Source organism: Lolium perenne, chromosome 4, assembly GCF_019359855.2.
Source record: "Lolium perenne isolate Kyuss_39 chromosome 4, Kyuss_2.0, whole genome shotgun sequence".
NCBI lineage: Eukaryota > Viridiplantae > Streptophyta > Magnoliopsida > Poales > Poaceae > Lolium > Lolium perenne.
The window spans coordinates 58,562,541-58,587,421 of NC_067247.2; the positions used below are offsets into that span (position 1 = coordinate 58,562,541).

At 46.5% G+C, this 24,881-nt stretch overlaps 3 protein-coding genes and 1 long non-coding RNA gene across 4 annotated transcripts; 2 read left to right on the forward strand and 2 right to left on the reverse strand.

Annotated features, from left to right (window-relative positions):
- The first annotated feature begins 5,910 nt into the window (after positions 1-5,910).
- LOC127292644 (uncharacterized) lies at positions 5,911-7,321 on the forward strand. Its single transcript, XR_011744343.1, has 3 exons — positions 5,911-6,353; positions 6,432-6,609; positions 6,693-7,321. It is a non-coding gene; the product is annotated as an uncharacterized lncRNA (long non-coding RNA).
- Positions 7,322-12,385: 5,064 nt separating this feature from the next.
- On the reverse strand, positions 12,386-13,936 carry LOC127292646 (protein PHLOEM PROTEIN 2-LIKE A10). Its single transcript, XM_051322090.2, has one exon. It carries the CDS (start codon positions 13,826-13,828, stop codon positions 12,701-12,703), a length of 1,128 nt encoding a protein of 375 aa, XP_051178050.1. The 5' UTR covers positions 13,829-13,936; the 3' UTR covers positions 12,386-12,700.
- Positions 13,937-14,585: 649 nt separating this feature from the next.
- On the forward strand, positions 14,586-15,614 carry LOC139838965 (uncharacterized). The gene has a single exon (XM_071828981.1). The coding sequence runs from the start codon at positions 14,586-14,588 to the stop codon at positions 15,612-15,614; it is 1,029 nt and encodes a 342-aa protein (XP_071685082.1).
- An 8,123-nt stretch (positions 15,615-23,737) lies between these two features.
- On the reverse strand, positions 23,738-24,625 carry LOC127292648 (uncharacterized). Its single transcript, XM_051322092.2, has one exon. The coding sequence runs from the start codon at positions 24,424-24,426 to the stop codon at positions 23,986-23,988; it is 441 nt and encodes a 146-aa protein (XP_051178052.1). The 5' UTR covers positions 24,427-24,625; the 3' UTR covers positions 23,738-23,985.
- Positions 24,626-24,881: the final 256 nt, after the last annotated feature.

Here is a 24,881-nt window from a genome sequence, read left to right on the forward strand (position 1 = left end):
ACCATGAGGAGGGTGCGGATAATTGTGGAACCTTGGCCGAGCATCAGTCCATACACGGGTATCATGAACAGACCCAGGCCATCCAGGAACAGCAAATGTGAACCTCATGTCAAAATCGCATATTGCAAGGACATTCTGACTTGTAAAACCTTTTCTGTTAGTGTATTTTATCTTGTCCTTCTCAGCAACTTGGACAGGAATATGTGTTCCATCTATCGCTCCAATGGCATCTTTGAAATGGGGCCAAAATCTTGGTTGTTTCAATTTATCATGTACTTGGGTGAAAGTGGGATCATTAGGTGTAATATAATCACCCGCCATACGGTCTACACAATCTAGCACATGATGAAACTTTTTGCTAACAGTAGAAACACTACGCTCAAACCGGTCCGCAGCTTGACTATTCGACCCAGGAGCCCCCAACATGTACAGGAAGAGAGCAAGTGATTCTTTACTGGACATCTGAGAAGTTGACTCCAGACCATAGCTAGCAACAAGAGTATCATGTAGCATTGTGAAAACTGACCTCCTCATTCTAAAACACTTGTAGAATTTCTTCGGATTCTTCATCCTCTCTTCGACATATTGTATCCCTGTCATCAAAGGCAATGTTCTGGGTGCATAGGGTGCCTTCTCACACTCTTCTGCAGTACAAGCCGCAAGAAGATAATACAAATCCATATCATCATCAGAATCATCATTGCCAGACTCCATCTGTAAGTAGACAAAATCAAATCAGCAACAAAATCAAATCAGAATCATCATTCACATGTACTGGTACAAATTTATGCCAATATAAATCAGCGACATATGTTCACATGTACTGGTACAAATTGATGCCAATATAAATCAGCGACATAGGTTCACATGTACTGGTACAAATTCATGCCAATATAAATCAGCGACATAGGTTCACATGTACTGGTACAAATAGAGTGACAACAATACAAATTCAAATGACATAGAGTGACAACAATACAAATTCAAATGACATAGAGTGACAACAATTCAAATTCATAGCAGCAACATACTACGCCTTGTTCTTTTGTGCCCAGGTCCTCCTGATCCAATCAAGCCTAACAGCAGGCTCCACCTCCTCTTCTAAACAAGTGAATACATCACGGTATTCCTTTATGAGGAAAAGTTGTGTGGCATAGAAATAGTCATCACTCCCAGGCTTTGCTCCGTCTTCAACTATTAAGGCTACCATTCTCCTAATCTCCTCCCTCACAGGATCACTAGCAGGACCAGGAGATGTCACAGAGTTCCTACTCTTCTCCTTCTCCTTCTCTTTATTTTCAATTAAATCAATGACACGGTCCAACCTCGAAGCACTGCCACTGCCAGTTCTCAATCTTGGTGCTGCTGCGGGGCTAGGTGAGTAAGGGCATCCTCTCTTCGTACCACGTGCACCACGCAAAGGTGTAACAAGAGCATCATCTTCACCCTCACACCCTGAGCCTTCAACTTCGTCAATGTTCATCCTCGACTGAGAAGCTCGATCTTGAGATGATGGAGGCACTCTAGCTGTCACATTGGTTACAGCATTTTTGTCAAAAATTATCCTCATGTCCTCCTCGTCTTGCAATGGGGCTATCCGAAACTTGGCTGCCTCTGGACACATCTGCACATATCAAAACATCAGTACATCATAGCAAGATCACAACCGTATAGAAGCATATAAAAACATCAGTACCTGTATCTCATGTGCCCACCAATCATCACTAGCATCAATGCTGTGAGTGATTGGATCTCTTCCTAGACCGGATGCATGTTGGATCAATCCCTTCCAAACTGTGTAATCTTTTTTGAGAGTTTCCCACCTATTTTTCATTTGCTTGCGATCATAATTTCTCTTTGTGCGCTTGTTAAAATTTTCAACCAAATTTTTTTAACCAAGTGCATTCAAAACTTGCACGGGGCGATTATTGGCATTCACTTCCTCGATGCACACATCAAGAAATACACGGTGAGCAACAGCATCCCAAGTAGCTTTCACGTGTTTTGCCTTTTCCATCTACTAGATGACCCGGTGCGCCCCGGCGCACACGCGAAAGCGACACAATATTGAAACCATGTGTAATACTATATTATAATACTATTTATCTTTGCTGGTGAAAGTAAGTTATTAAAATCATGTATTGGCATATACAATATAGCTCCACGATTATTAAGAACCTCGGCAAACACAATCAGCCATTATGAAACCGATATGAAGCATACACGTAGCTAGAAAAACAAAACAAAATAGAATAGTCTCACGGAGCTGATACATAGTACAAAACAAAATAGAATAGTCTCACGGAGGTGATACATTGTACATAACTCAAGCGCGATCCAGTTTGTACCGCTATATTACATAACATGGGTGATAGGGAACCAACGTGCTCAGCGATTCAATCTTACAACTAACATTACTTCATTGATCGGTCACATGACCAATTTGGGCTTAACATGCTTGGTGCCCCAAATACGGTAGTGTCATTCACAACAAAAGAAACTTGATTAGATGACCCGTTGCGTCCCGGCATGAAGGCAGTAGCGAGACAGTATTGTAAGAACCATAAGTATATTATAGTACCTAAGTGGTGGAATTTGTATTACATTCTACAGCAATTTAGCGAAGGTATATTACAGAAGGTATAATAACATTGTACAAACTCAGGAGATGCAAGTATTTGATCCAAACTTAAATTTATTGCATCAAAACTCATACTTACAGCACAAGTTACTACCACACACTCTCATTATGTACAAACTCAGGAGGTAGTAGCCAACTTGTAAATTATTTCGTGTAATATGTGGAGAAAACCTCACTTCAATTATATCCCCATCCTTGAGTAACACGAGTTTTCTACAGACTGAAAGCAGCTTCCCATGCATCCATGCCCATTCGTAAATCAGAGTAAGCGGCCATGCTCGCAAAAATGGATACAAACATATAGAGGGAAGGCGGAGGTGAAGCACCATAATAGCATGATTCTTAAGTGCTGCAGATACTGCAAAGTTTTTTTTCATTGCGCATCATCTCATGAAACTGAAAGCAGATGGAACATCAGTCAGTATCGACAATAGTGTCAGCTTGCTCCAAATTCAGAGTTCAACAAAGATACCAGAATTGGTATGACTTGGCATGAAAAAGGAAATAGAAATATGAAGTTAGAAATAACTTATCCCTGTTAAGGAGCTTAGATAAGACCATTGAACTGCCAAAGAGGAAAATCAACCTTTCGATGTTAAGTGTCAAAAAATTTAGATGAGATGTTAAGTGTCAACACATGATGGGATAATGACTATATAAATAGTCATCGATCATTATCTTAATCCAGTAATTGCAAGGCACGATCTCAGGGGAAATAAAAAAATGTATGCAACTTTCTCAACTACTTCATTGCAGATGTGAACTGGAGATACCAAAAGCAAGCAAGCTCCAGGCCTCTTTAAAGAGGCTAAATTAAGTGAATGCTTTGGAATTGGACACCTTAAATACATAAAATCATAATATCATCAAGGAACTGTCCCAACATATCAATATAAGAACATGGAAGTTAGTTCATGCAAACCTAGCTACATGTTACTGGAACAACTCTGCACATGCCAAAAATTCTGCTAATAGCTAGTAGGTCAGCCACTGAATCTGCATACTTATGAATTCAGTATAGCAGAAAATTACAAACTATATAAACCTAGACTATAATGCCTCAACTGACTATTGAAATTTCGAAGGTCCTAGTGTTATTGAGCTTTTTAATTAAAATAGGATAGACTGAAAGGGATCATCTCAAGTAAACAAAGGGCACGATCTGGAAAACTGTCTGCGCTAAAGGGCGACCAGTAAGGAAAATGCAACCAAAAAACAAAAAATCGCAATTCATAAGCATTCACCTCACCACTGGAGACCATACCTTTGGAGAGCTTAAAACCAGAGCCAACCATACCAAGGAAATTAAAACCAGAGCCAACGGGGCTAAAGAATTATCTGTCTAGCTTGTTGTTGTGGAGAAACAATCTGGTCATGGTGGCGTGCTTTGAGCCATCATGGAGATATGGAGAAGAGGGCACATCCCTGCCAGCAGAAGAAGGCACTCAGCAGGTGCCGACATCATAAAATTTCTCAAGAGCAGAAAATTATCTGTAACTTACAAGCAATATAATGTCCAGCAAGGAAAAAATGATGCTTCCACCACTAAAGTATATTAAAATAATTGTTTTCTAGAAAATAGGTGCGAAAACACAAAGTTTATCTCTTCATAAATACATGAATATCTCATAAGTGATCCTAGGATAGGCAATTCGTCAATATATAGCCTATTCATGTAAAACCTGGAAGTATTTACGTGATAATCCTATTAGTGTTGCCAAAATGATATAACCAGAAACATGTAAAACGTTATAGTAGAAAGGAAAATTCAGTATCACTTCTGCACTTTTTTCACAAAAGAGATTTGGTGCTGCAACGGGCTCTAGAGTAGGCACGATAAATAATAAGGGTGGGTAAAGTCAAACATAAACACAACGCAAGGTAGGCATCAGAAATAGATCCAAAACACGGTAAAACAGCTCCAAGTAAACAAGACAGGAAGTGTAGAAAGGAAATAGCTCCAGAATCATCATCTTTCATAGCTAAACACCTGAATATTAAGAGCACGGAAAGAAACTGAATTCACTGGTGCATCTAAGCATTAATATTAAGAGCAGATCCGTCAATCTTAGATTTTGAAACCATGAAACTAATCCTCTATACTGGATATTCTCAATCTAAAGGTGAGAGCTAATTATTCAAGTCCACCAGATCCAAAGAACTGATGTGATTATTCATAAGTCAAACTGGCATAGATATTGTGTAAAAAGAAGTAACTAACATGAAAGGGGGGAAGAAAGGAATATCTTAAATTAAACACGATGGATGCACTTATGGAAGGCAAGAATAATAAGATATGTCAAGAAAATCAACAACAGTGTGATTTGAATAAAAAGTAGGAAACCACCTTGTAAGTGGATCTTCTGAGGCCAGGCAAGAAACCATACAGATACATCAAGAACTAAGACATGTAACACATTAGCCAGGAGGAGAAACTAATTCACCTGTGTGTGTTAAATCCAGCGGGAGCAGGCAATTAGAGCTAGAAAAAGGAATTTCAATTGTAAAATACAGTAGCAGCAGTCAATTAAGTCACTGGCCCATCTCGACAACCAGCAGGTGAAAAAGAAACAATCGCATCTGACGGCCAGGGTGAAATAGGAGGAAAGAGTTATAGAAGAGATTAAACATAAACCTCAAAACTTGAGTAACAGAGGCAGGGCATCATTCTCTATCACCAAAATAACAGTTAAATAAGCAAGTTGTGCAGGCCTTCATGGGAGAATGAAAATAAAGCAAAGGAGCGCACGATGCATTTAGGAATATATTCAATAACAGAATTTTCTTAGCCTGTTATTTTCACCTAAAGAAAATTTACCAGCACACAATAACATTTATGCAGCTATCTTAAAATGTAGACATGTGAAAACAGCTTAACAGAATTTCAGTTCAAAGACCTTCATCATTATGTTCAAGACTAATTTCAGTAGTGAAACGACCAACTACACTGCAAGGCTGCCTTTTTCATTTACTCCATCACACATGCACAATAATCTGAATAGTGTTTTTAGCAATATACATCTGCATGACATAACTAACTTCAAGCTTATTATGTTATCCTTGCTATAGACAAAACTAATTCCCAATAGCAGTCACATCACATCATGGTTGACTGTAACTAATACTTTTGAAGACCTTGCCGGTGTAGAGAAACCAAATCACATGGCCTACATAGATCAATCCTCCCTAGCCTCTAAATGATCAAAGTTTCAGAACATCGGTCGGCTGCACAGATATCACTCCGTCATATCTTTCGAGACATGAGGGAGTACTTCTTGGTACACCTATTTAGCATATATACATAGCACGGATTAGATTCCAGTTGTTAATACGAGAACCTTCATTTGGTATCCCATCATTTATTTGCAATTGCAAGTATCTTGCTTGAGCGCTCAAGTATTTTCATGAGCTTGTTGATTTATCTTAGCATTTATAATAAAAGGATTTATTCTGGTGATTGCATCATATCTTGCCACAAGGCATTGATGACCAGCCTTTATCTAATACCGTATTCTTTTTCTGTCGCTTACTCAACCAATCAATTTTTGTGATCTCATTGTACTTTGTACCACCATATGTTCCCTTTTGTACTTACAATTGATAGCATGCTAACTTTTTCAAACTGCCACCAGGAATCTATGGGGAAAGCTGTGAAGAATAAAGTGGCAAAAGCTGTTGTACCTGCTATTGATGTTATGTTTCAAGCACTTAGGTAAGTTCCTAGCTGGTAATTTGGTTTCTTGTTAGAACACGTTTTTTTGACCTCTGTTAACTACTTTTTTCCTACCAGTGAATTCGGAGCTAAGGTTGTACCACCCAAAAAGATTCTAAAGATGCTTCCTGAGCTATTTGATCATCCAGATCAGAACGTTCGGGCTTCTTCCAAGGGTTTGACGCTTGAACTTTGTCGATGGATTGGCAAGGAGCCTGTTAAGTCAATTTTGTTCGAGAAAATGAGAGATACAATGGTGGGATTATTTGTACCAGTGCAATGTTTTTATTGATAATTTATATTACAAGCCAACAGTATAATCACTTTTCCTGTTTGCAGAAAAAAGAATTGGAAGCAGAACTATCAAACGTTTCGGGGATTGCTAGGCCAACTCGCAAGATAAGGTCAACATTTTTGAAGAACATGTCTGCTTGATACATTTTAGCTACACAATTTCTGAATAACTTTGGAAAATAAACATCTAAATTCTAGGTCCAGGCTGTAATGCTGTGTTGTGACTCTACATGAAACTATGATAAAATGGCAGACATTCATAATAATATGATAAAAGTCTACTGCAGTTCCCAGCATCTGATACAACTTTGATCTATGTTTTGTTTATCACAATGTACTGGATATCTCTTTTTATCATGCATTAATAGTGAGTAGAGATGAACAAACTTCATATTTACAAGGAAAATGTCCATTTTACTCCTCACAAGTGTTGCAATGGTTTGGATAAATCTGCATAAACAAAAATGAGAAAACATGTGGTCGTAGAACTGCATTGCATACGCACACACGTCACAAGAATGTCTGGGTGAAGACCTGAGAGAGCCTTATGTAAAGGGAGAGATGATGCTTACGATGCAGGGGAGCCCTGGGTGTGTGAGGATGTAGGCGTAGCCCTGCATGACCTTGTCGGCCGGGATCGGCCACAGCCCCTGCGTCGACCCGGTGTCGTGGTTGTCCACGAACTTGACGGCCTTCTCCGGCAGCCACCCGATCATGCCGGCCACCTTCCCAGCGCCGTCGCTCAGGCGCCACAGCTCGCCCTGCACGCCCGCCTGCAGCACCCCCTTGGTGGCGAGAGAAAAGCGAGGAAGATGCACCGACCTGTATCTTTGTCCTCGTCGCCTCGGGTTGTGGCGGGGGCGGATGGGCCCAGCGCCGGCCCGTCTCTGGCCGCGCCGGCGCCTCCGGTCGCCGCCGCCACCGCCACCTCCGGTCGTCGCCGCCGCGGATCCGCCCCGCGTCGGCCCGTCTCCGGCCGCGCCCAGCGCCTCCGGTCGCCGCAACCATCCGCCCTCCTTCTTGATCTCGCCGCACGCCGGCGCAGCGGAGCGACGGACGGCGCCTCTTCCCTCCTCCCTGCAGCCACGCCTCTAGCTCCTGGTCTCACCTCCGTCCCAGCGCCGCCCCTCGCTGCTCCTCCACCTCCGGCGCTCGGTAGGTCGAGGGAGAGAGGCGCAACGGCGGCTCGGGGTCTCGGAGGAGGAGGGACGAGGGGCGAGGGGGGAGGCACGACGGCGGCGGCGGCTCGGGGAGGAGAGGAGGAGGCTGGAAGTGGAGGGGATTACGGGGCTCAGGAGTGGATTGGCTCGTTCTAGGTTTTCACCGAGATGTGCTATCTGAGCGACTTGAAACGAGCAGTGTTGCTGACTCTGGTTGCTGGTCCCGCACACTCTTGGGCCCAGCCGTCAGTGACCTACCAAGAGAAGCAGCGAGTGAGAAAAAAGTTACCGCATCCGACGGTTGCAGTCAAAAGTGGGCATCAGATTTTACTGTACGGTTGAAATGGACGCACCAGATGAATTTGCCCCCTTGAAGTGGCCTGGTTGAGCGGGTATTCTTTCAACATTTATAGAAGTAATATGCATGACAACATCACTCATTATCCACACATTTTTATACCAAAATGCTCACAGATATCATATACCGGTTGTCATACAAATACATAGCACAAAGTCAAATTACTAGTATAGTGCGCATACAAGGAACCATACTACCAGAATCATACAAGGAACAAATGAATAGCACAGTGGGCATTACTAGTAGAATCATCTAGCACAGTGGGCATTACTAGAACAAATGACGGAGCAGAGAGATCGGGCATTACTAGTAGAATCATCTAGCACAGCGGGCATTACCAGTACAAGATCAATGACTAGCACAATGTCAAATTAACAAGAACAAACATTGGAAGGAGCTAGTACCGGTGGCTGTGAGGACGACATCGATGGAGCGGAGGTTGGGGCGAGCTCGAACTGGATGAGCTGTAGGTTGGCGTCGGTGGGGAAGATCACCGCTGGTGGAGAAACGCGTCGACGGTCGGCCGGCGGGAGCGGAGCAGAGAGATCGTCGCCGCGTCCTTGCTGCAGATGGAGAACCGGCCGTTGCGGGGCGAGAAAAGGAGGGATGCGGCGGGGGCCGGCGGCGCGGCTGCCCTGCCGGAGCTGCGGTGACGACGGCGGGGTCAGCGGTCGGGGAGCGGCGGCGCGGCGGCGCGGGCGGAACCCTAGGTCGGGGTCAAACTTTCGCCATGGGAGGTGGGGGTCGAGCGATGCGGGGAGGTGGGGGTCGAGCGATGCGGGGCTGGGCGTGGGGGTCGAGCGATTCGATTCGGGCTGGAGAAGCTCGGGAAACTGGTAGAAACTGGTCGAGACCAGTTTCTGGCTACGTACAGAAAATGGGCTTTACGGTGGGAGGAAGCTGGGCAGAAATTGGGCTGATCTTTTGGGCTTCAGCGGTTTGCCACCTAGAAACTGCTCTATAAGCCCAAAAGAAGTCACCCGGTGTTGTGTGCATCCATGATTGCCTGGTGTTCTAGCCTATGAAAATCCCACGTAATGTAATGTCTCTGGTGGCCAACAACTATGTTGTGCCGTAATGGAATTGAGTATTCGAAGCTAAAAAAAAGATACTGTGTAAGGATTCATGTATGCTGCGTTCAAGAAAGAGATAGGATGTAGTAGTATGCTAGAACCAAGCGCCCATTTATTAGCGAAAAGTGCTTTTAGCACACGAGCTCCAGTGCTCTCGCTTAGTTAAAAAAATGAAAAGTATTTTTTCAAGCTATAAAAAATCATGAAAATAATTCTGTACATTACCATTGATACATCCCACAATCATGGAAAATCCCCAATCCGAAATTCTTTTTATTTTGACCTGGATAAAAATGACAAATTCTGATATGTTTGGAAGATTTGAAAATGACTACTCAGATCTACAATTTTGTCATTTTTGTGTAGCTCAAAATATTAAGTATTTGAAATTTATTTATTTTTCCCGTTTGTGGGATACATCATTGACTATGTGTGGACTTTTTTCCAGAATTTTTTACAACTCAAAACTATTATTTTTAATTTTTTAAAAAACGAGATCACTGGTGTCCATGTGCACCAAATCTCTATCCCTTTAATTAGGCCTTATCTTTCAGTAGTGTAACTACTAAGCACTGAACAAACGTGTATAGTAGCTCAAGAACTAGCTAGGGCGGTGCACCAAGCACCGTGTAACTAACTACTCACTCGCTGAGCCCAAGGAAGATGATAAGTCTTAACTAGCTAGATGGGCACTTGGTTGACAGAGAAGATGATAAGTCTTAAATAGATAGTACTGTAGCTACTCCGTACAATGAGTAATCAACATGAACGAAACGTAAGTTATGCAACATTAATAAGGGCTAGATGCAACAAAGCAACAAGTAACTGATCACCAGATATCATCCAACTAGCCAAGAAAGTAGTAGACAAGGACAAGTGCTCAATACCTCACTCGTTGAGCCCAAGGCAAAACAGACTTAACAGACAACTTTCGAGCGCTACGATCTGGAAAAAATTTATTGCACAGTACCAGCAAAGATCTGAAACAAAAACTGGAAGAGCAAATACCAGCAAAACCGTTGAGGGAAATCATGAGATAACAGCACATACTGGCACAGCAGGATAAGGATCAGGCTAGCAAGCAGTAACCATGTTTTACAGTAGCAGAATTGCTGGAAACCTGGCACACTCAAAGTCAATAACATTTTCAACAAAACAGCAGCTCTGCAACAACTTCTGAGAGCAAATGCCCCAGGCCAATATATCCAACTTCTGCAGCACAATGACATGGTTAATTATCTGGCCGCTCTGAAAGTTTATTATTTAGGCAGAATAACCATAGAGCAAACAGAATTACACAGTTCTTGAACCTCAAAAATACTCCAGATATTAATTAGAATTGTGAAGTAAAATTGTCAGGTTTTGCAGAAACTTGTTGAAAACTCACTCATTGCAAGGGGCACAAAATTAACTCCCACATCAGGTGCTATTTTCATACACCAAACACAACATTTACCAAATGGCAGAGTCAGTAAGGAAATGAGCGAAAAACACTGATGCAAAGTATGTAGTTCTTGTGTCTGAAATACTGTACTTTGCTACACAGAAACATGGAGTAATGCGCGAAGGGCCAAAAACCTTGATGGATATTGAACAGTTTCTTTTCTTCATTTATTTTTTGACCATGAAGCCAAATCCAAAAGGAACCGTTCAAAACAGAAGAGAAACCATATGCAGTTGTACTAAAAGTAGCAGCTGAATCTAACACCAGTATGTCAAAAACTGTTTACACAGCTGTATCATGTGAAGTTGTGAACTAAAATGAACTGACCGTCAATACATTAGTCTTTTATATTTTGGGTGCACTTCTTTGGAACAATGCATCACCATTACTAGAGTACTGATAATTCAATACATGACACGTAGGCTAGCGTTCCATGTACGAATTCTAGGAACTTATGGAGATAAATTGGCATTCCAAACCTCTAAAGCACTAGTGTTAAGCTTACTAAATACCTTTGAACCAAAAGTAAGACATTCACAGATCGAATGTTAACATGAGGAAGTTAAGTTATGTATTGACATCGTAGACAACAAAAGCTGCCGAAGGGCGATAAAAGCCAGACAATTCGGTGGACCAACCAGAAAATCTTATTGATGATATGAGCAGCAATGAGTGAAGAAAAAAATGTACAAGCCGTACAGTGGAAAATTTTGGCCCCCCCCCCACAGATCATGATTTACCAAATGGCAGAATCAGTAAGGAAATGAACAAAAAACATTGATGCAAATTCTGTAGTTCTTGTGTCTGAAATCCTGTACTTTGCCACACAGAAACATGGAGTAATGCGTGAAGGGCCACAAACCTCGATGGATATTGCACAGTTTCTTTTCTTCATTTATTTTTTGACCATGAAGCCAAATCCAAAAGGAACCGTTCAAAACAGAAGAGAAACCATATGCAGTTGTACTAAAAGTAGCAGCTGAATCTAACACTAGGATGTCAAAAAAGTTTCCACAGATGTATCATGTGAAGTTGTGAAATAAAATGAACTGAGCATCAATACATTAGTCTCTTATATTTTAGGTGCACTTCTTTGGAACAATGCATCACCATTACTAGAGTACTGATAATTCAATACATGACACGTTGGGTTCCATGTATGAATTGTAGGAACTTATGGAGATAAATTGTCATTCCAAACCTCTATAGCACTAGTGCTAAGCACTTAAGCTTATTAAAAACGTTTGAACCAAAAGTAAGACAGTCACAGATCCAATGTCAACATGAGGAAGTTGAGTTATGTATTGACATCATAGACAACAAAAGCTGCCGAAGGGCGATAAAAGCCACACAATTCGGTGGACCAACCAGAAAATCTTATTGATGATATGAGCAACAATGTCATATTGATGATATACAAATTCACATACAACACTCTCTATAGCAAACAAACCCGCAAATACAGTTTTCAAAGGTCACAACAAATCAAGCACTCCTACTAGACTTGAATAACAGCCACAAGCATATGGCACAATAAAACCTTGCAACCAAGTTACCTCCTTTGAGCATAACTTTGCCAAGAAACTATCTTTAACATCATAGATAACAAAATATGTGGAAAAGAAAATTAAATGAAGACAAGACATCACAGACAAAGAGAGTGATACCAATACAAGTCGATTTGGTGGACCAACCAGAAAATCTTATGACATTGATGATACCAGCAATTTCATGTTGATAAAAAATGCCACAGTGGTACAAATTCCAATACAACACATTTCCATCCAAATAATCCCGCAATTACCAAAGGCACAACAACAATCAACCACTCGCACTACAGCCATGAATAACAGCCATAAACACATGGCACGATAAAATCTTGCAACCAGGTCACCTCCCTTCAGCTCTTTTTTTTTTGGTTTTTTTAATATACATTTTCAGTAATTCTTTTACCTACAATCATACATCAACAGCGTGATACAAGCCAAAAAAATCCCCCCATTCTGTTGCCTGCCCGTTCAAGCCGTAACCAAGAGTCGAGATCCATTCAACACATGCAAGCAGAGTGATATGCAGATAGTGGCGACAAGCATGGACTTATCGCTCATATACCTCATGGCGCGCAGCCCGCTGTCAAACATAGTGTCCCCGCTCTTCCTGGCCCCGTCGTGCAGCTTCCACAGCACAAACTCGAGAAACGACCTCACCGTCTCAAACGTGACCCTCCCGGTAACATCAAGCACAAGCTTCCTGTTGCTCGGCACCGCCAAGGTGGTCGAGACCGTGTCCACCCAGCCTTCGCCACCTCCACTACTGCCACTGTCACTGCCATTGCCATTGCCCTTTTCATACAGTTTGGCGTTGGCGTTGGATATGACTTGGTGAGAGGTCTTCACCACGGTCTCCACCGCCCCGTTGCACACCGATACGAGCAATTCCCTGACCTTGGCGTCGTGGGCTGGATTGGTGAGCCCTTCGAAGAGCTGCTGGTAGGTGTTGATGTGGATGGTCTTCTCGATGAAGACCCCCACGGCGGTGCCGACGAGGACCTCGAGCCAGCTGCTAATCGCTTTCTGGCCCTTCCCGGTGGCGACCACGTTGACCCAATCCGGCGGCGAGGAGGTCTCCGCTGGAGGAGACGCAGGGGCGGAGTAGAACCCGATGACGAGCTGGCGCGCGAAGCTCCCGGCGACGGCGGACATGAGGCGCTCGCCGGATTCGGAGAAGAGCTTGTCGACGAGGCGATCGGCGAGGGCAATTTTGTCGGGCGAGCCAGGGTCGGAGGTGGAGCCGACCCCGCGGAGGACCCCCGCCGCGACGGCCTGGGAGAGCGCGGAGACGGTGGAGGAGACCTCGCGGGAGGCGGCGAGCTTGGCGAGCTGCGCGACGCTGCGGGGGAGCTGGTCGGCGTCGGAGCGGACGAAGGCGGCGAGGTCGGAGGAGACGAGGGCGGCGGCGTCGGCGGAGGACGCGGCGGCGTCGAGGAAGGCCGCGAGGGCCGCGGCGAGGCGGGCGAGGCGGCGGCGGCGCGCGGCGACGGACGGGAGGTGGTAGATCTTGTACGCGCCGTAGGCGGACGCCGTGCCCAGCGCGGCGAGGAGGATCCAGCGGCGCCGGCGGCGGGAGAGGGAGACCAGGCTGTCCATGGTGGGAGGCTGGTCAACGGCGGTAGGGTTCCGGATGGCGTCGGGGGATTGGTGCGATGGTGGCTGGCGGGCGGGTGAGCGTAACGTGCAGGACTGCCGCCGGGACTGGAGAGGGGGTCGTTGCGCGGCGGAGTCGCCGATAAAGAGGATGGGGTCCGTGGGGCCCGACGCCGACTACTCTTTCTTTGGGTTTTTATGCTCCGCACGAATTGCACACGTTTTGGGATTATTTTTCCTGGGGGAACGAATTCTATTCCACTCGTCGTCGGAAATCACACGGAATATCTGAGCTTCCTTTTTTATCTGAGATTCTTTTTTATTTTATTTTAGAATTTAAATATCCGAGCTTCTGAAATCTGAAGCCTTCAGATTTTGTGCCTGAATGGGTCGGGTTTTGTGGGCCAGTAACAAGACCTTCGGGAATGGACCGTAGCATACGGGCAGTCTTATGGAAATTTGATTTGAGCCGAGAGCCCGCGACATATGAATGCAGTTATTTTTACCCCAAGATAACAATTAACATCTCAGGTCATCAGCTGGCGGACGTACCTAACGCGCTCTCAGGCGATTAGGGTTTGCTCCTACCGCTCCGGCGATCTCACGATCTCCGGCGAGAGGGAAGTCAGTTTCTGGCCATTAGCCGATCTACCTCCTTCCCTGCGCGTTCCCTACTCGGGCTGACCAAGGGGCCGACCTGGTTCGGCTTCCCGGCCTTGGTAGTGGTCTGCGGTTTTGGGCCAGGTTTGGAGATCGGATCATGGCGGCGGAAAAAGTTGGAGGAGGACCGAGCGAGACAGGGTACGACGCTGGCAAAGAACCATCGCTGGATGAACTGCTACGTAGTCTCAACCTGCGAGGGGAGGACATTGAGGGTCTGTTCGTAGCAAAAAGCGAGGTGGAGAGTTTGAAGGAGGAGAAGAAGTGGATGGCAGTGATACGCGTGTTGACGGCGAAGCCGTTTAGTGCTGCATCTCTGAAGCAGACGCTGCGGTTTGCATGGGCGCCGGCACAGGAGGTGAATTTCAGGGACGTGGAGGAGAATAGATTCCTGGTTCAGGCAAGCTGCCTTGGAGACTGGAAGCGGATCACGGAGCAGGGTCCTTGGATCTTCCGGGATTACGGCCTGCTGATTGAGAAGTTTGATGGAAGTTGTAGCGCAGCGGCAGTGGAACTTAATAGGATCCATGCATGGGTTCGCATCCACGACATCCCAGAGTTGTACCGTCAGAAGAAGCTGATCACAGATTTGGCTGGGAATATTGGCGATGTGGTGCAGGTTGATATGAATGGACCTGGGCAAGACTCTGGAGATTATGTGAGGGTGCGGGTTTGGCTCGATGTAAGGCGATGTCTAACGCGCTTTGTTTCTCTTAAGCCAGAAGGAGGAGCGCCGGTTATCATGAGAGTTAAATACGAGAAGATACCGCGCTTCTGCGGGGTGTGTGGCCTGCTTGGACATGTGCAGGAAGAATGTGGTACAGGCGAACATACACCGGAGAAGGTGGTGTTTGGGAAGTGGCTCTTAGCCGATACACCCTGGAACAGATCGCAGCTGTATGGGAGATCCTCTGGTCGCCCAGTGGGGAGCGACGGGCCGCGAGAAAAAGGAAATATGTCCGGCCGGGGTGCTGGACGTGCCGGCCGTGGAGGGGGCGTAGCCCTCAAGGTGGAAGAGGGCGTGGAGACGGGTCCTATGAGACTCGCAAGAGAACTTCAGCTGTGGCACGCTTGGAAAGCCCGACGAAGGAGGCTGGGGAAGGAGCCAAGGTTGTCAATGAGGTTCTGATGCTCTAGTGGAAAGAGCCGGGAGTGATAGTAACGGAGCAGGAAAGTGCGGCGAAGAAACAACTGGATTTCGCTGATGAGAAGGCGGGGAAGAACTATGCTAGTAGGGAGGGCACTCCTCCCCCGCCGCCGTCCTCCAGGGAGCTGAAGCGTCCCAAAAAGCATGTAGGAGTAAAGAAGAACAACCCAGAAAACTCTTCGGCGGCCTCCGGGGTGGAGGACCGCCCGGTGCAATGAGTGTGTTAAGCCTGAACTGTCGCGCTGCTGGCGGGGACGCGACAGTTCGTGAGCTTCGTGATCTGACGAAGCGTTACTCCCCCTCGATTTCGTGCATCCTGGAGACTCAGCTGCCCAAGAAAAGAGTGGAGGGTTTATCCCGTTCTTTAGGTTTCCATAATTGTTTTGCTGTTAGTAGTTTAGGTCGAAGTGGTGGTCTAGGCCTTTTCTGGAATAATGAAATAAAGATTGAAGTTTTACCCTACTCGCAGTATCATATTGACACTATTGTTACGGAGCAGGGGCAAGAACCGTGGCGTTTGACGGCGATTTATGGAGAAGCACAAGTTCAGGAGCGTCATAAGACGTGGGACATGTTAAAGTTTATACGTTCTGCTAATGACCTACCGTGGCTATGTATTGGTGACTTCAATGAAGTGCTACATCGATCAGAGCATGTGGGAGCTAGCGAGAGGAGTTACAGCCAAATGGCTGGTTTTCGAGAAATGGTGGATGTGTGCGGCCTATGTGATCTTGGCTACAGAGGAGTGGCTTGGACTTTTGAGAAGAAGGTGTCAGGGGGCTCCTTTTGCCGGACGCGTCTTGATCGTGCCCTAGCATCACCAGGATGGTGTGCCCATTTCCCGGCAGCTGAAGTGCAACATTTGGAGGTTTTCGCGACTTCCGATCATCTGCCGATTTTACTGCGCCGGTCTCCTGAGGAGAGATCAAATCGGCGACAGAATAGCCCGTTTCGGTATGAGGTGGCATGGGAGAGTCACAAGGAGTTCGCAGCCACGCTTTTGCAGCAGTGGAATGGGAACGAGAAATGCGGAACAATGGAGGAATTACAAAGGAAGCTCACGCTTTTGTCTGGTGATTTGGCGTCATGGGGCAAGAATTCTTTCGGGAATGTACAAGCTCAGATTCGGCAGCTTCAGAGAGAGCTAGGAGTCTTGCGACGGGACCCTAACCGTATGGAGCCTAGCCCACGAGAGCACGATGTTACAACACAGTTGACAACGCTACTTGAACAAGAGGAAGTGATGTGGAGGCAGCGGTCGAGAGTACAGTGGTTGGCTGCTGGTGATAAAAATACCCGTTTTTTCCATCTTCGGGCGAGCCAACGTCGGCGAAAAAACAAAGTAACCGAGCTGGTGAAGGAGGATGGCTCAATGGAGTCGCGGGAGCCGGAGCTTGGCAATATGGCGACCCTGTTTTATAAGAACTTGTACACGTCGGAGGGTGTGCAAGAAATGAATGAAGTTTTTAGAACAGTTCCCTCTAAGGTAACGGTGGAGATGAATACTATGCTGGATGCTCCGTTCCAAGCAGAGGAGGTGAAAGCAGCTTTGTATGAGATGTACCCAACAAAAGCCCAGGACCGAATGGTTTTCCGGCCTATTTCTTTCAAAAACATTGGGATCTGTGTGGGGAGGAAGTTACAAAGGCAGTGATACGTGTCTTGGCAGGTGAGGAGAGCCCAGATGTGGTGAATAAAACTTTCATTGTCATGATTCCAAAAATTACAAGCCCCAAAGAGCTTGGCCAGTTTCGCCGCATTAGCTTGTGTAATGTGATCTACAAAATCGCATCCAAGGTGGCGGCGAATAGATTGAAGAAAATACTCCCAGAGATCATTTCAGAGGAGCAGTCTGCTTTTGTTCCGGGCAGATTGATTACAGACAACATTATTACAGCTTATGAGTGTTTGCACTTTATGAAGCGCAATAAAGCAAAGAAGAATCGGTTTTGTGCTCTAAAGCTGGACATGCGGAAGGCCTATGATAGAGTGGAATGGAGCTATCTCAAGGCAATCATGCTGAAGCTGGGCTTCAGCGAGATGTGGGTTGCTTTAATAATGCGACTTGTTACGACGGTATCCTTCTCGGTCCTGTTTAATGGGGCACCGCAGGAGGAGTTTTACCCCACAAGGGGGATTCGACAGGGGGATACTATTTCACCTTATTTGTTCTTGTTGGCAGCAGAGGGCCTTTCGTGCCTCCTCAAAGATCGAGATCAATTGTCAGCGCTTGCAGGGTTAAGAGTGGCATCGTCAGCCCCGGCGATCAATCACTTACTCTTTGCTGATGATAGCCTGCTGTTTCTCAGGGCAACTAGGGAAGGTGCAATTGAGACCATGGGCGTGTTGAGCAAATATTGCAACGCTTCAGGTCAGCGAATCAATATGGACAAGTCCTCGGTGTTCTTTAGCAAGGGCTGTCCAGGGGCACTAAAGGATGGTATAAAAGAAGAACTGAATGTGCAGAGAGAGACACTTCAGGAGAAATATTTGGGGTTGCCCTCGGACGTGGGGAGCTCGAAGAATGCTGCGTTCAAATACTTACGTGATAAGGTATGGAAGAAGGTTCTTGGCTGGCTTGAACTTCTACTCTCTATGGGTGGAAAGGAGATTCTTATAAAATCGGTGGCTCAGGCGGTGCCGACTTTCTCTATGTCATGTTTTAAACTACCCAGGGGGCTCTGCGAGCACATCAATTCGATGTTGCGGAAGTTCTGGTGGGGAAGTAAGAATGGACAACGGAAAACTAATTGGGTTTCGTGGGAGCAAATGACCCAGCCGAAGCATGCGGGCGGATTAGGCTTCAGAGACATAGAATTGTTCAACCTGGCGCTCCTTGCGAGGCAGGCGTGGAGGATAATCCAAGTTCCATACTCGCTAAGTGCGAGGGTGCTGAAGGCGGCATATTTTCTGAATTGTGATCTCCTTGCAGCCGAACTGGGCTCCCAACCCTCGCAGATATGGCGATCTATTCTGGAGGGTAGGGATGCGCTGAATGTGGGTCTGATCAGGCGGATCGGTGATGGACGGACGACTGAGGCGTGGACTCAGAATTGGATCCCGAGAGATGAGCGACTTCGCCCCTTTGCTCCTCGGAAGACTGAGGCGCCGAAGATGGTGAGCGACTATATCAATCACTCATCAGCGACATGGAATGGTCAAAAGTTGGAAGAATTTTTCCTACCGATGGATTCAGAAATTATCCAAGGAATTCCGCTAAGCCATCGAGTCCAGAACGATTTTTGGGCATGGCATTTCGAGCGTACGGGGATGTTCTCGGTTCGCTCCTGTTACAGAGCTCTTGTATCGATGAAACGTGCCCGAGAGGATTGGTTGGATGGACGAGCAGCCTCCTCTGGAGCAAAGGAAGAGGAGGAAGCATGGACTAAACTCTGGAAAGTCTCTGTACCCTCCAAAATACGAGTCTTTCTCTGGAGATTGGCTAAACAATCGTTGCCTACGGGAGATGTGCGGCAGAGGAGGAACATGGCGCCGACAGCGGCCTGCTCCATATGCTGCCAGGTTGATTCATGGCGGCACTCCTTGCTCGAGTGCAACCTTGCGAGGTGTGTTTGGGCCCTAACGGAGGTGGACATTACCGACCATGTCTTCTTATCGACCGAACCAGATGCTAAGCTATGGTTGTTTGCGATGATGGATTCGATGAAGAAGGATGATCTTATACGTATGCTAGTTACCATGTGGGCGATTTGGCATGCGAAGAGGAAAGTCATCTTCGAGGAGATTTACCAAAGTCCAATGGCAACAGTTGCTTTTGTAAACCGTTTCTTGTTGGATTTGGAGGCCACGCGCGAGGCGCCAAGCTCCATGGCTGGTGCCATGGTTAGAGGAAGGAGAGCAACCGCGAGGGCACCTCAGCCCAAGTGGATTGCACCACCGGCAGGGCAAGACAAGATTAATGTTGATGCAGCGGTTGCAAAGTCTGAAAAGAAGGGGGCGGTGGCCGCGGTATGCAGGTCGCGGGATGGCGTCTACCTGGGAGCTACGGCGACAGTGTATGCGGGGATTTCTCACCCGGGGACCCTGGAGGCGTTAGCGTGCAGGGAGGCACTGGACGCAGCAGATGATCTTTTGCTAGGCTCAATACATGTGGCTTCAGATTGCCTTGAAGTTATAAAAGGCTTGAGTGAAGGAAACATGGGTCGCTTTGGTAGTATCATTAAGGAGATTAGAGAGAGAACTCGAGTGAGATCCAATACCTCTTTTGTTCACGAGAGGAGGGAATCGAATGGAGAGGCTCATAGGTTAGCAAGGTTTTCTTCTTCCTTGCCAGTAGGTAGATATGTGTGGCTCCTAGCACCACCAGAGGGCTTGAACATTGATGTAATCACCAACTTTGCTTAATAAAGATCGGGGAGTCTTGTAAAAAAAAAAGTTATTTTTACCCCAGTTTATAAAAAAAAATACCTAACAAAATGTAATTCTACACATAAGTTATCGTTAGTTCCTTACATAGAACGGTGGTGATCTTACGAACTTGCAAAATACACTAACAACATGTTTGCTGGAGGTAATTAGGTAGAGAGAATGGAAATTTAGGAGTTCTTACATTTACATGTTAATACCATTGATAGGTGCGGGAATTTGCAACGGAAATCTTCTACAGACATATCTTAACCTCTATCAACTTATTTACCACATTTTATCTAATCTCCCATGAAAACAAGATAAGAGAATAAGCGTATACTTTAAATTCTCACACCAATACCCACTCCATACCAAACAGACGACAGAGATTAAAATGCCGTACAATATTTTCACAACTCACTTCTCTAGACTCCCCTCCCTTCTCAATAGCCACCAAGAATTCTTGGGTGCGCTTCAGAGAGGTGCCTTCGTGTTGTCGTCTATGCCCCATATCTAGAGGCCATTGTGTTGTGGTCTCTGGGGATGCGTGGTCTTCACTATGGGGTCGTGCTACTTTATGTATGTTAGGTTGTCTTCACGAGGACGGTGGGGCAGCGGTAGTATTCTACGTTGGAATAAGACGGGCCCGCTCTAATGGGACCTGCTCCAAAGTTACGAGGACACTCGACGCTTCTGCTCCAACAAGTGGTGGGATGGTCCTATAAATAATCTCGCCAGAGATCAATGTGGTGTCTATTTATATGTGACGAACAGATACATGTGTCTTCTTTGGTGACATTTGGCGGCGGTCTTAAATCTGGGACATGCCCCGCACGCATCTCTTGTTCTTGAGATAATAATCGTTTTCTTGTTCTTGGGATAATAGTCGTTTACATTTCACGATCCGGTGGGTATGATTGAAGATGTCCAGTTTTGATCGGATCAACATGTTCCTGTAGATTTGTCAGCCTTCCACGATGTTTTCTTTGACCCAACCCTTCGAACCCGTGGTTGCCTAGGCAAGAGGTGTAGTGATCACTGTGACCGGAGTCACCAGCGGCCTTGCACTCGTCAAGGGCGGCTAAACGCAACCGCGCGACCATCTTCATCAAGCTCGAGAGCGATGACAAGCATGTCTAGTACCCCCTACGGCCAACCCAAACCCTAATCTAGGCTTTGGTTTATATTTAATTAATTCTTAGTTTAGGCTTAATGTCGCCCATTTAGGGCATATATTAGTGTAATATCGTTTGTTAGGGCATATGTCAATAAAAATCGCGTTTTAAAAATCAAAATCAGGTTTATCTAAATTTGGGTCAAAAAATTGGGTCCCTCCTTTGGGGGCAACTAACAACCCAATGTCTTATTTGTGTGGCCGCGTTAGAGAGGCCTCATCTACCGACCGTAGTGTGTGCGGCTTAGCCGTTAATGTTTGACCCGAAGAAATAAAATAGATAAGGTTAAAATGACTTTTGGAAATGGCAATACGAAGATAAGGTCAAGGCAAGGCGATGTTCGCACATGGTCCACGATTCAGCGTGCGCAGTTTACAAAACGGTGCCGGCAGTGTTGCAAGAGCCCACCATAGTACGTACTTTGATTTGTTGGCCCCAACGCGGCCGGTAGTTGAAGCAAGAGCTATATACATTTTTAGTCCCACAACTTGTCTACGATGTGCAAATTAGTCCCACTTCTTGTAAAATGGACTATAGTAGTCCCACAACTTGTCTTTCCCGTGCAAAACTGGTCCAAACAACTGACAAGCTGACACGTGGCGACGTTCGTTTTGCACAAATGCCCCTGCATATTTACCTCTAGCACATGCGGCTGTCGTGGTGCAACCTCATACGGGCCCGCCTGTCAGTGGATGAAGAAACATATAAAATAAGTCGTGCAGGTGAGAGTTCGAACTCACGAGCTTAGGTCACGAGCTATATGTGGAAGCCACTTGAGAAAGCAGTTTTTTGTGTTCGCTGTTGCAACGCGCTTGTATTATCTCCTGAAACATGGTTTGCTGGTATAAAGCTAACTTTGCTGCCGTGTTCCTCTAGTTTCCAGAACGTGAAGATCTTCATCAGGTAGTAAAATGGCATAAGCAAACCTGCATCGTCTCGATCTACCATTCTTACTTTTTATCCCAAATAGAGAAGTGCAGCATGATAACCACAATATATCATGTAGTCCTTTCATCTCGAAATATATGTTGGATACATTCAAATTTAGCTAAATTTACGATCTATTTCGAGACAAAAGGAGTACTAATACTATCAGATGCGTGAAAATAGTGCGCGCGCTAATTTTTTTGCCCCGCGCGCAGGAGATTTGGTGCGATGCGTCCTCAACCACCGCTGAAAAGTCTTTCCCGCCACGCGCCGCCCTCCCGCCTGCCACGCGCCACTTTCCCTTCCACACGCACCACCGCCGTTGAGACCGCGCCGCCGCCATGCCCCCCGGCGCAACTGCTCTGATTTTGTGGGTGTGCGTGCCCGCCCGTGCAGCACGTTCTACATGGAGATCCGTGCCGGCGGCGCTCGCCTCACCCTCGGCACATTCGCCACCGTGGAGCAGGCGGCGCGTGCCTACGACGTGGCGACATGGTGCCTCGGGCAGAGCGCCTTCTACCAGCAGAAGAAGGCAGAGCGCAGGGCGGAGAAGGAAGCCATTCGCGTGCGCAAGCCGTTCATCGAGGCGTGGGAAGCCGGCCCGACGACCATCGGCAGAAACAATGAACGTTGGGCGGATTTGGTCCTGACTGAGCCGTCAGAGTCGTCAGGATCGGACTTCGAATTCTTCAATTTTTACATGTATTGTATCCGTTTAATTATCGTTCTTGTTGTTGTTTTAAAATATATATTTTAGTAGTATATTTGATATTATTTTCAATCATATGTATGCAAAATTTAATTTTAGGGCTGTATTTACAGCGTTCTCGTGAAGCGCTATTTCCTCGCGTCCGAAAACCTAGAGACGCGCCCGCATCTAAAAAAGTGAAAACCGACCCTGTGTTGAAGATGTTCTTACTTCTAAGCATTGAGGTGAACAACACCAGCATACCGCCCTGCACGAGACTAGAATATTTTAACGTTCAAGCTGACACATCAAGCTTCATAATTAAGTGGCTGGCACCTATGGCCTTTAAATTTGCGACCTGAAATCGTGAGTTCGATCCCCGCCGCCTACTTAAGTTATTTTATGTGTTTCTTCATCAACTGACAGGCGGGACCGTATGAGGAGGCATCACGAAACGGCCACATATGCTAGAGGAAAATATGGAGGGGCATTTGTGCAAAAGGAACGTCGCCAAGTGTCCGCTTCTCGGTTGTTTGGACTAGTTTTGCACATAAAAGACAAGTTGTGGGACTGCTATAGTCCATTTTACAAGAAGTGGGACTAATTTGCACATCACAGACAAGTTGTGGGACTGGAGGTGTATATACCTCTTGAAGCAACTTGCGGAAATTCATCCATATTGTAATCGAGCTTATCATTCCGAAATTCTCTGTACGCAAGAACTGGACAACGACCAAGGAGCCGACAACAGTAGCAACATGGACTTATCGAGACTAAAACGAAACAAGAAATGCAGTCCTTCATTCCTCTCTACATCGCACTATTCATGTTATAATCGAGATGCACAATAAACGAAGAACGAAAAGTAAAACACTGCAGGGGACACGAGATTTTAACGTGAAAAACCCTTGCAACACACAAGGGAAAAAACCACGGGTGTACAATGATGCGATGAAACCCTAGCGGCGGCTTACAGGGAAAAAAATATATAGACGGTGGTAACGATCCGTACCGCGGGCGGACCGAAGCGTAGCGTAGTCAGAAGTTAGCCTCCCTTTAGTATCTGAATTTGGATCACAATATAACAATTCACAAGCGCAAAGAAAATCCTAGTTTTGAAGGGATCGGCCGGAGGAGCAAAGAAGAATGGTAACATGATCGCACAGTCTCTAGCTAGGAGGAGCCGGCAGCTAGCTCAGCCCAAGACGGCTTCCTTCTTGTGGAACCGAGGCCTCCCGGCTGCGCCGCCGGCGTAGCTCTGGTTCCTGGAGTAGAGTCCGCCCACGCCGCCGCCACCGAACTCGCACGGCGCGTCCTCGTCGATCGGCGCCATGGAGCGCCCCACCGCCGTGCTCTGGCTCCTGGCCACGGCCTGGACGACCTGCCGCTGCTGGTCGTCGCGTTCGCGTCGCTGCGAGGACGCGCGGATGAGGTCCCGGAGGTCGTCCTCGCCGGCGCCGCAGCTGCGGCTCCTGGGTAGCGCCACGGGCACGTGCACCGGGTAGGCGCCGAAGGCGGCGTCGGCCGGCACGTAGCGGGAGCAGCCCGTGATGCTCCGCACGTAGTAGTCCCGTGCGCGGCCCAGCGCCCGCACCGGCGCCCTCCACAGCCACCTCAACTTGTTCCCGGGGCTCATGCCACACCCAACGGATCGAGCTAGCAGCGAGAGCTTGCACACAGTTTCACGGACGCTGTAGTGGCAGACAGCACTGGAGGATCAGGTGCGGGGTTGATTGGTTTAGGAAGATGTCGATGGGTTTGGTTGGAGTTTAGACTGCTTCTGGTAGGGGTGGGGTGGCCTCCTTGTATATCGGCGAGGACTGGGGAGTAGGAGCCAGTGCTCGCGCGCGGGTGATGGTTGGTGACTGGGAAGACGTCCGCGCCACCGCGTACGGTGCCCTGTATATTCATACGGCGACGTTGTCAAATCGGCAGTTCAGGCCGGTGGCGTCTCGGTCTCATGTTTTCTCTTGTTTTCAAACAGCTAAAGACATAAAATTTGGGGTTTAACAAAAAGAATTCTAAGTGTCTCTAACGAATTATACAAAATAAAGTCTAAAAAATTGCGATTCTCAAAAGTTGTTCAAACTA